Source organism: Meleagris gallopavo, chromosome 3 (assembly GCF_000146605.3).
Source record: "Meleagris gallopavo isolate NT-WF06-2002-E0010 breed Aviagen turkey brand Nicholas breeding stock chromosome 3, Turkey_5.1, whole genome shotgun sequence".
Taxonomy (NCBI): Eukaryota; Metazoa; Chordata; class Aves; order Galliformes; family Phasianidae; genus Meleagris; species Meleagris gallopavo.
In genome coordinates this window covers 25736800-25750646 of record NC_015013.2, presented here as the reverse complement: position 1 = coordinate 25750646, position 13847 = coordinate 25736800, and the positions used below count along the sequence as shown (strand labels likewise).

Below are 13847 nucleotides of genomic sequence, written 5' to 3'. Positions count from 1 at the left end.
TATTGATCTTTCAGATGTTAGTCAGAATATATCCCACCATGTAATTTAGAAAATACTTTTGTTCAGGATATCCAATGTACTTCATATAAAGATTTTGAAAGAGAAAATCTGACGTGACTAATGACATCTCTGCAGGTCTGAAACGTGACATAGGGAAAATATTTTTCATCTTTTGCGTGAAGATAAATACAAATGAAATGAATTGGAAGCAGCAGCATGAAGACTTTTCAGTGTCTACTTCATAATATAAACCAATTATTAAGTTTTTAGTCCATTTCTGCAGCTCATCTCTTTCCCCGATTTTACCTATACATCACCATGTATATTCTTTTGCATATTATTCTTAAAGTAAATAGGCAAATCCCACTGTTTCCTAGCACAGGCTTCAAATAAAGAAAAATAAAGTTGACAAAGATTGCCTTAGTCATAAGACAAGCACAGCAAGTACTTGAGGACTGAATCTTCTAAAAATCTTATCCAGTTCATTAGGAATAGTGAGAGAGGAAAAAAATTGCCTAAAACACTAGTCTCATATGAATCACAATTTCATTTAGAGATCATATAAAATATGTTTTTAAAATGTCTAATTATTGTTGTCTGTTTATTAGTTTAAATCAAATGTATTAATTGCCAGCAGTTCACAGTAGGATAGAAGGATATTGTAGGTTGTTCATGTAACGCTAGTCTCCACTGATTTTAATTTCATTGTATATTGATATCTGGAAATATGTAGCATATACTTAACTATTTTTTCTCTCTTTTTTTCCCCCCTAATCTTGAGTACAGAAACTAGATGGTTTTAATTTCAGGAAGAGTTGAACTTTTGAATTTTTATATATTTAATTTTGTCAGTAACAACTGAATATTAAGTTTTTAAATAATTGAAAAAAAAATAACTCAAGAATCCCAAAGTGACTTTCAAGATATAAAGTCTTGAATTCACAGAATTAATTTATTCCATCAGCTACTAAATCTTCTTACCTCTGTGACCTGCTTAATTAAATAACTTTCTATCATTCTTAATATATTAATGATATGTGAATAATTAATTATGTAGCATGTATTTTGATTTTTTAGGAAATAATAACGATAATAAAAATTCTTCCGTCCTCTACCGAACAGTTAGTTGCCTCATACTGACTTCAATCATTTGCTATTTTAGAACCAGAAATGGCTGTTAACATACTACAGTTCTGTCTTTGTGCATCTAAAAATAAGAAAGATGAACGAAAACTCTAGAAATTAGGGTAGTCCGAACAAAAAGAAGATGGAAGAAGCCTTGTAATGAGTTGTAGTGAGTGTGTTGTCTAATTTAACATTATTTTTAGCACCATTTGTTACAGAAATGAAGCTTAAGTGATTATCAGTTTGTTTTTGTGTTACTTTATCCTTCTTCTGACAACTTTTGAAGCTTTTGAGTCATTTCTGCAAGACTGGAAGGCGTTTAGAGAGATTTGTTTAATAAAGAAATTTCATAAAGGCTGGTAGATAGTACAGGAGGGCGATTATGATAATAGTCCTGTTGTGGGAAAGGGAGGAGAAATCTTTTGTTACACATTTAACTTGGTGTCTGATCCTATGGGGCAGATACACATATGACAATTTTCAGTCTTTTACTAAGTAGTGAAGGAGAAGAATTTCTTGGAGAAGACCGAGGCTGTTTAAAAGACATGGAGCTCTCTTTCTGGGATAACAGTTAAGATTTTATTCTGGATGAAAATAGCAGTTGTTTACAGATTCTGGTTTCAAAATGTTTAGTTTTACCTAAATATGCATCAGAGTAGGTTTGCAGATTTCTTCTTTTTTCTCCAATCAGTCACATGTTCAAATATGTTCAAGCAGTTTTAGTCACAAAAAAATAAAATGAGCCATGAGGCACATGGAAACCCAAAATAACTTTCCTCCTTGAGGCAGAAAGGGGAGTGCAGTGGCTGGCTTTTTCCTTCTAAGTGAAGAAAATGAGTTTTCTTCTGGCAAAAATTACTTTAATATTTTAAAAGTATGAGATAATTAATCGGTCAATTATATTCTGTATTACAGTGAAGTGTTCTAAAGAAACCATAACTCTGATTCTCTGCGTATTCTTTTTTGTTTGCTTGTTTTGATTTGGGAATTTACAGTTTATGATCTATTTTCATACACAATGGCATATAGATCAGTTCTCTATATGTGCAGAACTGAACAAAACAAATCTAGTCATTCCACAAAACAGCCTGAAGCAGTGAGAAATCTCAGTTCTGTAATAATGATAAAAAGAAAAACACATCAAATAACACAGATACTAGAGAAAAGGATATCCTGCTGATGTCCACAGTGCTCTATTGCAACAGCTAAGAAGCAAACTACACAAACAAATTAGACAGTGCCATGTAGTCACAAGTTTGTTACTTCCTATCTTGTAAAAGGTCTTTGTGCCCATCCACAAAGGGGCCTTTTACTATTTTTTTGGTAGCAGTTCAAAAATATAGAGAATTTTGCTGGTATCTGGAATAAAATGTAATGATTTTTTTTTTTTTTACTCTCTAGTTTCAAGTAAATCTTAGCTTTTTATTCTTAGCTTTTTGTTCAAATGAACTGTTTCTTGCAAAATTGCAATTTGTTTTTATTCTTACTGATTCTACTGAAAAAAGCACCTAAGTTTCTGCTTGATACAGATAAAGGATCTTAGGAAGCTTCGTAGTTCGTCAGTTCATTCATTGCATGTTTTTATTTTGGTTTTCATGAGCATTTGAGGTATTTAAATACCTCAGTGTATTAAAACATGTCACGATCATTAAAGAATGGATTTTTATTTCCCAGATCTTCCTGAGCCAAAATATTGTGTGCAATACATGGAGAAGCTTCTGATATGCTTACTAAAATAATAGTATTTGGCATTGTGTGTGGTGGCCGTGCAAATTAGGAATTCTATGGCTAAACATATCCTTTTTAAGTACTGCTTATGGAGCAGATTGTCTTGAGGGAGATCACGTGGCATGTGCAGGACAACTGGGGAATCAGGCCTAGCCAGCATGGGTTCACTAAGGGCAGGTGCTGCTTGAGCAACCTGTTCTAGTGACCTGTCTGGTAGATGATGGAAAGGCTGTGGATGTAGTCTACCTAGACTTCAGCAAAGCCTTTGACACTGTCTTCCACGGTATTCTCCTGTAGAAGCTGGCAGCCCGTGGCTTGGACAGGTACACTGTCGGCTAGATGAGGAACTGGCTGGAAGGTCAGGCCCAGAGAGTGGTAGTGAATAGAGCTAAATCCAGCTGGCGACCGGTCACGAGTGGTGTTCCCCAGGGGTCAGTGCTGGGGCCTGTCCTCTTCAATATCTTTATTGATGACCTGGATGAGGCATTGAGTGCACCCTCAGTAAGTTTGTGGATGACACCAAGTTGGCTAGAAGTGTGGATCTGCCTGGGGGTAGCGAGGCCCTGCAGAGGGATCTGGACAGGCTGGATAGTTGGGCTGAAGCCAGTGGGATGAGTTTCAACAGGGCCAAATGCCAGGTCCTGCACTTTGGCCGGAACAACCCCAGGCAACACTACAGGCTTGGGGCGGAGTGGTTGGAAATCTGCGTAGAGGAAATGGACCTGCGGATATTGATTGATGCTTGGCTGAACGTGAGCCAGCAGTGTGCCCGAGTGGCCAAGAAGGCCAATGGCATCCTGAATTACATCAGAAGTGTTGCCAGCAGGAACAGGGAAGTGATTGTTCCCCTGTACTCAGCTCTGGTGAGGCCACACCTTGAGTACTGTGTCCAGTTTTGGGCCCATCACTGCAAGAAAGACATTGAGGCCCTGGAGCAGGTTCTAAGAAGGGTGACAAAGCTGGTGAGAGGTCTGGAGCACAGGCCTTATGAGGAGCAGCTGAAGGAGCTGGGATTGTTCAGTATGGAGAAGAGGAGGCTCAGGGGAGACCTTATTGCTCTCTATAACTACCTGAAGGGAGGTTGCAGTGAGCTGGTGGTCAGCCTCTTCTCTCATGTAACTGGTGACAGAACTAGTGGGAATGGCTTCAAACTGCGCCCGGGGAGATTTAGGCTGGACGTTAGGAAATACTGCTTTTCTGAAAGAGTGGTCAGGCACTGGAATGGGCTGCCCAGGGAGGTGGTGGAGTCACTGACCCTGGAGGTGTTCAAGGAACGTTTGGATTTTGTGCTGAGGGACATAGTTTAGTGAGAACTATTGGTGATGGGTGGATGGTTGGACTGGATGATCTTGTAGATATTTTCCAACCTTCTGTTTCTGTGATTCTGTGGTTCTGCTTTTCAGTTTCTTTTAAATGCGAAGAGTATACTTTCTGGCTGAATATTGCCTGAATCTAAAACCTTAAATAAACCAAGCAAGATGACTTGTTTCCTAACTTGTTTTGTCACACCATCCATCACTTGTTTTGTCACACAGTCCATCAAAAAAAAAGATCCAATGGGGAGAGAGACGATTTGTCTTTGCAGAGCCAGAGAACTTGCACCTTGGCAGTGATACAATAATTCTTTGTCTCCCATTAATTTCCATGCAGACGTTATAAATTATACTCTCTTGTCCATTCTTCAGCTTTCATTTAAATCTTTACTCTTTATATACCGTAGTACTTACTTGTATACACAAGCATTTGTAGGCAGCTTTCATCAGTTGAAATAGGAAATTGTACTATTACACTGTAATCTATATAACAGACTGCATTTTGTAAACAACTCAGTTAACTTAACAACTCTCTTGAGAAATTAGTCAGATACTTTACTTTGTCTTCATTTGCTTTTAAATATAATCTATTTTGTTAGTTAAGCACTAGACATCAGACCATTTTATATTCTCTGATATTGAGAAAACATCTGCTTGATTGTAAAAATACAATTCAGAAAGTGCCTTGTTGCCTGTAAGCATGTATAGTTGTTAGTATACCAAAGAAGGAAGAGAGATCAGGAATGGTAGATCAGGCATTCTTGGGTGACTAGAGGTGCAGGCTGACACTTGGAGTATATGAAGACACTTCTTGGTGATATCTTGTCTGTCTTTTCTTTGTTTTTTATTCATATTTAAATCAACTTCTATAGACATTGTATTTAGGCATTAAGTACGAAGTGCCACAGTGTATACAGTCAGTAGATATATTTAAAGGGACCCAGGTAGCCCAAAAGGTGGACTTGCCTCTCCACTGTATGTTCAGAGATGGTAGGACTGTTGTGTGACTCAGTATTTCCATCTAGAAAATGGAGTAGAAGCTTTCTATAGTTCATGGATATTACTGGGGGTTGTTTTGTTTCTTGGTTTCCTTCCTACAGTGTCTGTTTCTAAAGATGAAATAGGTTCATGTGTTAGAAGTCATTCAGTACTGTTTCTGCTGTTGCATTACAATCTTTTCTGTAGCTCAGTCTTACTCTGCTTGACAGGAGCCTTAACCATGTTGTGTAGGCGATTTGGGTGCCTTTTAATTCTTTTATAAAGGCTTTTGATGACAATTTTACATGCACAGTTGATGAGAGCTCTCATAGCAAAATGCAGAGTTTCTTACCAGAAGGGCCACAGCACTTCTCTTTTTCAACGTGAATCTGCTGGAGGAAAGGAGGGATATATGGGAAGAGAACAAGATTTTTAGAGTTCAGCTCAGAGAAATGTCAAGGCTACTTTAATTTAGGAATTCATTCTAAGTGCTTTAATCCAGGAGTGATTCAGAGCATGGAATCTTTTTCTCAGAGCAGACGCCTGACAGAAGAACAGGAGGAATATTTCATATGCTTGCATACTGATTAGAATAGTTGACTAGGAAGCAGCAAGCTTAGTAAAGTTTTCATTGGTCCAAAAAAATTTGAACTTGTGTCTTCCAGGAAAATGCATATGAGACTACTGCAAACCTCAGATGGTGCTCATCTCCAGCTCGTATGTTGAAACTGGACTGCTGCTCAGGGGAAAAAAAAAAAAACAAACAAAGTAAGATTTAGGAGAAGGGAGGCACTCAGCAAGTATTTTTATTTTCCATTAAGCCTTTTATAGCCACTTTATGTTTCACTCAATAACTTACTGGCAGAAACAGAAATATATGCTCAAGCAACACAGACAAAATATTGCTCTGAGCAAAAGACCACTTCACCCATTTTTTTCTCTCATTTCATCCAAGTTTTCTCTGTTAATATCTTAGTGATACATTTCTGAATGAATTCTGCCTAGCCACAAGAATTGAGGTTGTTCTCAACACATTTTCTATTACATATTCACTTACACACTTATGTATTACATCTCCGCTGTGTATGGCAAGAGGCTTTGAACAGCCTAATTCAGGTACTGCAAGCATGCATAGAGCTTCATGTGGGCTGTATTACCCCATTGAGAATCTGAAAAGCCTGGTTAATTAGCTTCCTTGCTTGTCACTCACTTGTTTCCATCTATTTTCTCACTTCATCTGGTTCAGTTATAAAACTGTAATCTGTTTTTCTATGGCTGCGAAGATGATATCATAATTTACTCCTCCATCTAGCTATCTCAGTGTATTTTTTTTTTTTTAGTTTTGGTTGTTATATTCCTGCAGTTTTGCATTGAATAGTCTATAGCTTTATGAATCTGGATAGTATATTTAGTAAGTGCATGTGCAGCTTTTGAACAGAGGTCTGTACATACAGATTTGTAATGTTGCACCTGGAGTACTTTGTCCCATTCTTATCCCCCCAGAATGAGAAAGAACTAGGCATACTAGAAAGAATTCAACGAAGAGATAGCAAAATAGGGACTGAAGCAGCTCTTCTTATGAGACACTGAGAGAGGTAGGGACTGTTCAGCCTGGAGTAGAGGATTGGGAAGGTTGTATCAATGGGTGTGAATACCTGTAGGGGAGGTGCAAAGTGGACAGAGCCAGGCTCTTTTCAGTGGTGCCCCGTGATGGGACATGAAGCAGTGTGTACAAACTGGAACACTGGAGGTTCTGCCTAAACATCAGGTAGCACTGCTATACCTTGTGAGTGTATGAGTGATGGAGCACTGGTTCAGACTGCCCTGAGAGGCTGTGACTGTGACTGCCAGTTTGCATGCATTACCCCTCCACTGTAATCTCTCACATAAATTTTTGTTCAGTAATCTACATGTGTTGAGAGTGCTGTGACATCACTGATATCAAACATAAAACAGTTCTGAGTTGAAATTTTCTTATTTGCACTGTCATCTCTTTGTCATCAAATTCAAAATAAAAGTTTCATTTAAACTACTTTTATCTCACTTTAAAGAAAACTTATTTCTCATATTCATGTGTTGTTGTGCACTCTGAGCATCTGATGCTATAAGTTCAAGTATAAACTTTATAAATTTAGTATTGTGTTTTTGAGACAAATGCAGCAGCTAAAAGTATATTCTGGAAGAAAGATACCGTGTCTCACTACGTAAATCCTCAGGAAGGTTGATGTTTATAGCTCATGTTTATAGTGGTTCAGGGTGACATAAAATGCAGACCAGGTTGTTGATGATGTATTTTTACTCCTTAATCCTATAGCACTGCAAAAGACAGTGTCTTGCCAAAATAGGATGGCAGTCACTTGGCTGCTGGTGGTGTTTCTAGGAGCCATAGCTGTCACTTTACAGAAATAGATCCCACCTAATTGGTGTTCAGCAGTGGATGTAGAACATGAACTGAATTTATTTTTTTGTTAAATGTCTATCTCACAGAATAGGCAAACATTTGTTATGTTCTTATTTCATATTCAGTGAAAATGGTATAATCACTTTGCCATTCAATGTGAAGGCTTTTTAAAAGGTGAACCCTTGCTAGGAATCAGACAAAAGCAAAATACATAACTGCAGCAATCTTTCATTTCAGGTTAGGACTGCTAATTTATGTGAATAAGTTCCCTGACAGCTATTTATTATTATTTTTTTAACCTCCCTAGATATTGGCTAATGTAATCATTTTCATCTGTGGAAACTTGGCTGGAGCATACCACAAACACCTCATGGAGCTGGCACTGCAGCAGACATATCAGGACACATGCAACTGCATCAAATCCCGGATCAAGTTAGAATTTGAGAAGCGGCAACAGGTAAGGTTACACCCATGTTTGATCTGTTCTGCTGTTTTTGTTCTATCTCCTGTTCAGTGCTCTGTAGGTGGCTTGCCAATGGAAGAATGCTTATTGAAAGTTACTTCATGAAATACATAAAGTCTTTTGAGCTGAGTTTTGTGCAGTTTGCATCTAAGAAGGCATTACAATTATTTGTGTTGTCAAATACATATTTTCTTCTATTTGTTTTATGAAAATATTTTGTATAAGGAATGTTGAAAATGCTTTATAGATTCTGTTTTACTTGTCTTTCTGTGTTTTTTTTCATTGGATGAACAGTGTTATGTACATATATGCTTTGGGAATGATTAGTTCTTCACGCCCAAGACAAGTATGGTAAAATCATTGCCAGAAGATATTACTGTACTGTTTTTGAGACTACAATACTGGTGAATCATGTGATATAGTTCCGGGGGTCAGGTGTGTTGAGAGGAGCTAGGGGAATTGCATAATGAGACTATGTGTCATTTACTGTAGCAGCTGAATAAAAGGCTTCTCTGATTGCTTTATATAGTTCTTTGTCTCTTTGCAAGTTCTTTACTGTGCCTATCATCCTGACAGATAGGTGTTTCATTTAAGAAAATTTGAAATACAAATTAGTTTATGAAGTAGTAAAGAAGATGGGTATATTTTGCTCTCAAGGTCACCAGACTAGAACTTTATCAGCTGTTAAGGGTCGGAAAAGAGATCCTTTATCAACAAACTGACCTTAACTGTCATGTCTGTCTCACAAATATCTGCAGCCATTTTAAATTACCTTTAAGATCCATCACGAACATTTTGAAAAGCAGTGGAAGTGAATGAATTGTCTATATTGTGGCTTCAACAGATGTTTTGTGTTCAGAGGACTAGCCTTATTCTGCTGTACATTTGGGTCATATACTGGCTGAAGATGCTGCAAGACATTAACGGTAGTCCTTAGGAGAACGCAGTAAATAAAGGCACTGATCAGATTCAAAGTATAAGTGTGTATAAGGCACAAGAAGTTTTGTGAACAGATAATTTTCTACCTCTGCCTCCACGCGATGTGTACAGTGAAACACTAGGCTAAATAACTGATACTATGCAATGCAGATTTTCCCATCTGTTGAGCACATGAGTATCTGTGTATCTCCAAATGAGTTCCAGTGAGACTGCTTGTAAGCAGAGTGCAGGGCAGCTAATGCCCTGAGCCTGGGAGCAGTACCACTCTGATGGGACAATCTCCAGAAACATGAGGGTGACATGATTACTTCTAGACTTATGGCAACTTAGTAGAGGAAGTTTAATGCCGTCCTCTATGCCCAGACTCAGCTGCTGTAATCAAACACTTTTTTTTTTTTTACCTCTGATGAACCACTAAATCACCTGATCTTCTTATATATATTTCTTTAATCCTTATTACCTCAACCTCATAATATGTATTTTAACCTTTGTCACTGTTTTTCTAATAAAAGAAAATCAAGGGGTTGTAGATCTGTAGCGGAAATGCTAAGTCACAGCTTGAAACAGTGATTGAGCATCTGGTGGGAAGGCAGGGCCAACCCAGGGGAACTTAGCTGCAAGCAATGAACCTGAGTGACTGGAAGGGATGGAGCCAGGATCCACCCCTTCCCAGAACTCATTTAAGGGTTGGCAGTGGAAGTAAGGGTTTTTCACTGGAGATCCTTGCATGCCAAGGGCTTCTGAAGGTAAGCAGCTTATTTCCTTTACCCCTGTGCTCCTGGTTGTTGTGTTTGAGCAAATCCTCATTTGCTGTAGCCTGGGACCTTGCTGCTCTGATGTCATTGCTGCACTTTCTATCTCATTACAAGATTGTTGTCATTATACTTAGAAATGCTGGATACTTAAATATGTAGAGATAAATGAGGATTCATTTGAGAAGGAGTCTCTTCTCCAGGATGATGTACTTACATGTCTGCAAACTTTAGAAGTGATTGTACTTTAGTTTGTGTTTTTAATATTGTTTTTATTAAGAGGTAGAAGAGATCGTCCCCATTGTTAGTATTCAGGTACCAAGTCAATGATATTTCTGACTGTTTTTAGAGAATTGAGTCAGGTACCCTGAAATAGTAGTAGGAGCAGGTGCGTGTTAAAAAAACATTGACATTGATAAAAGCCTTTATTAACCCATGTAGTAGTATGGCCCTTAATTTGACATATCTTTCACATGCAAGCACAATATTAATTTACTTTGGTGAGAAGCACCACAGGCTGCTTTCACACAAGTGTAGGATGTAGGATGTGCTTCTAAATACTTAGGGCTCCAGATCGAATTTGCACTCACTGATGTCATGTCTTTTGTAATCACTTTCAAAAAACAAACAATTTATTCCAAAATATTCCATGAATTTCCATTTATTTTGTTTGAGAATAGGACTATACAGATGTAGTCTGTAGCTGTTGTTTTTCAATTTTGTTTTCTTTGCCTTTGAATAATCTTTGTGCGTAGGCCATTTTGATTGTATCGATAGATAAGCATATCAGGATACTACTTGACCGTTACACCAAAGAACTCGAGAGACACAGCATTCAGTGTTATCGAGGAAGACAGATGCACAGTGGTGAAAAAGGAGCGTGCACATATGTATATATATATATATATTCAGATATAAGTTAGAAATATTGTACCTATGCTGCTCTGTATTTCTGTTAAGGCTGTACCCTAATGAATAGAAAGCCATGGGTGATAACATCTCTCTGCAGGGCAGAGACCTCACCAGCCAGGGCTTCATCCTACAATACAAGCTGGGCACACCCAATGGTGTCAGCCAGTGTTGAGCAAGAGTCCAAAATATCAGGCAAGTTTGTGGTGACGTGGCATTTTGAGGCCGAGGTAGTTGTTCCACACTTCAATGTTAGGTCCAGTAGTAAGTGAAACTGGAAAGCCAACTAAGGGTCCACAGCCATTTCCTACACCGTGGCTCAGGCTGGGGCTGAAGAACTGGGTGAGCTAAAATTGGTCTCCTGGGCCTGTGGATAAGAGGCGGTGGCTAGAGGCCCAAGTTACACTGGTCAGGGCTGATAATCAGAGCCCTTAGGGCCATTACAATTTCATATGATTTATTGCATAGGTGTATTACTTAGGCTTGGGTTAGGTTTGCCCTATATAACGGTCATTTTCCTATGTGTGTATATGTTTAGATGTTTGTGTATTGTGAACAATGCTTTTTTATGAACTGAGTTTTTGTAGGGTTTTCTGCAGGTTTTAGTTTTCCTGGTGTTGTAAGATTCGTTAACTCCTGTGGCAAAAGACATTATTTTAAATGCCTACTTTGGTGCTTCTCATACAGCTTTTCTATCTTGTGAGTGTATATGAAAGAGCGTTGTGAAACTATTCCTATTCTGACCTCCGTAGATTTACAGCCTTATTTCAAGATATATTTTTAAAATAGCCTCTCATAACATTGTCTGACCGATGCAGCCTGGCTGACAGTTTGTAGGGGTAATGACTCACTATCACTGAGTGGAAGATCTTAACTCTGGCAGGTAATTAACATAATTGCTCTTTTCTCTACCTTCTAGTGCTTTGCATTATGAAACACAGACGAAGAAATTCTTACAACAGCAGAGAGATGTTTGTAAGGTGTTGGTGTTCAGTGTGTTCCCTAAAATGGTGTCTTTACAAAGGAGGCAGCATAATGATGGTTTTAGAAACAATGCTCAAGTAGCAGATGAAAATGAATGAGATTTTAAAACCTTGAATGGCATTTTAATTTTTTCACTGAAACATGGTGAAGCAATACCATTCATTACGAGCACTGTAATACTTCAAAACTGTCTTAAAATGAATCTAAATGAGAGAAACCTCATACATTTCTCAGACCTGAGGCTGTTAGTAAAGAACTATTTTAAATATGTTATTTGGAGCTAATATATAAAATGTGGGCTCCTGTATGTTCAATTAATGCATTTTAAAATGTAAGCTATTAATATTGTTGTGAACATACAATAGGTCTTCTGAGGGCTTCCTTGTTTTTGGTTTTCCCCTCTTTGTGCATCTTCAAGGTTAGTAAGCAGGAAAAATGAGAGATAATTTGTTTTGGCCTTTTAAATTTTAGGATGCATTTTCTACTGCAGGCTTGTTTGTACACATACGCACAGATGAGGCGCTAGTCCTTTCTTTTAATCTATGTGTCATTACCAGAATTAAAGGCTGTTGTGAGGAAGTGCCAATTCCTGTGAGGCAAGCCACATGGAAGATGGCCACAGTGTACAGGATTAATGGATAGGCTACAGGATTAATTAGGGAGCTGGAGACTATGACAGATGATGAGAACCTCAGAGGAGCTGGGAATGCTTGGTTACAGAAGGAAAGGCTTGGTGAGGACCTAGCAGCAGCCTTCTACCTGAAGCAGTTTATGAAGAAGATGTGCTCAATTCATTCTTGGGGACACAGTGAACAGATGAGAGGCTATAGGCACCATTTGCAACAGGGAAAATCCTGACAAGAAGGAAGCATTTCCTCCTCAGGAGAAGGGTTAAGCATGGGGAAAGGTTGGCCAGGAAGGTGGTGGATCTGGGTGCTGAGAGATCTTCAGGATTCAGCTTGACCAGTTATCTCTCAACTCTTATAGTGGGCTAAAGGGGTCATATTGCAAGTACAGAGCTCAGAATCTAATCTAATGTCTTAATCTAACAGAAATATGACAATCACTGGTGTTTCAGTTACAGTAATAGTAAGAGTCACAGTCTGCGTTAATTAACGCAGTCTAATTAGTGCAGAAAAGTAGAAGCACAGTTAAGACTGTTAGGCAGAAAACCTTCTGGCATCTCCACTTTTCTCTGGTACTGCCCTCAGCTTTATCATAGAATCAGAATGCTTAGAGTTGGAAGGGACCTCTGAAAACCATCTAGTCCAACTCCCCTGCAGTGAACAGGGACACAGCTAGATCAGGTTGCCCAGGGCTTTATCCAGCCTCTCCAGGGATGAGGCGTCAACCAACCACATCTCTGGGCAACCTGTGCCAGAACCTCACTGCCCTTACTGTAAAAGACTTTCTCCTTACATCTAACCTAAATCTGCCCTCTTCGAGCTTGAAGCCATTTTCCCTTGTTCTGTCACCACAGACCCTGCTAAAGAGCCTGTCCCCTTCTTTCCTGTAGCTCCCCTTTAGATACTGAAAGGCTGCTATCCGGGCACACTTAATATAATAGTTTCCACTGTATGCTTCTATATTCTGTTACTTTAATATGATGTGGAAGAGAATCACGTACACCCTTGCTTCATTAGGTCTGTCAGAAAAATGAGCAAGTGCATAGCAGCACCGCTGTTTAATTATTTTGAAATGGCAATTATTCTTTTGCTTCTATTTTATTGCTGTTAGGAGTTCAAAGATAGTTATTTTGGAACTCATGTCAACATTTCAGCAGCTAGGGAAATACACAGGTTGCAGTATTTTTGCTCAAACTCTTTGTTTAGTCTAATGGGTTTAGCTTTTTGTGCTAAGGTTGGGATGAGATATTCTGTTGCCTCTTCTACTAGAATTTCTACACCTGTGTGATCCCTAACAGGAAATTTTTTGAAATTAGTTTTTTTTTTGTTTGTTTTTTGCTTTTTATAAGAAGTTTAAAGAATTTGGTCTGGGCTGGACAAATTCTGGTAATAAGATGTATTTAGAATGGTATTGTGGTTTAGTTCCAGTTTGCCACCACTTCACCATTTTCTTACAGAGGTATATTTACAAAGACCAGTTAAATGAGACTAGACAGTCTGTTTTTCAGTTCTTTAAAACACAGTCTTGTACTCTATAAACCTATTCTGACGGACTGGTTTGCTGTAGAAGTGATGACTATAGTAGCTTTCCAATTTCTAGAACATTTGATTTTTGAGTATCTCTGGGGG

The 13847-nt window shown here is 38.4% G+C and overlaps 1 protein-coding gene across 1 annotated transcript in view; it reads left to right on the top strand.

Annotated features, from left to right (window-relative positions):
* Nucleotides 1-13847, top strand: part of ADCY2 (adenylate cyclase 2) — a 193904-nt gene that overhangs the window by 69692 nt on the left and 110365 nt on the right. The window contains exon 4 of the mRNA XM_031552698.1: nt 7853-8002. Within this exon, the coding sequence (XP_031408558.1) occupies nt 7853-8002 (150 nt within the window). The remainder of the gene's footprint in view (nt 1-7852; nt 8003-13847) is intronic.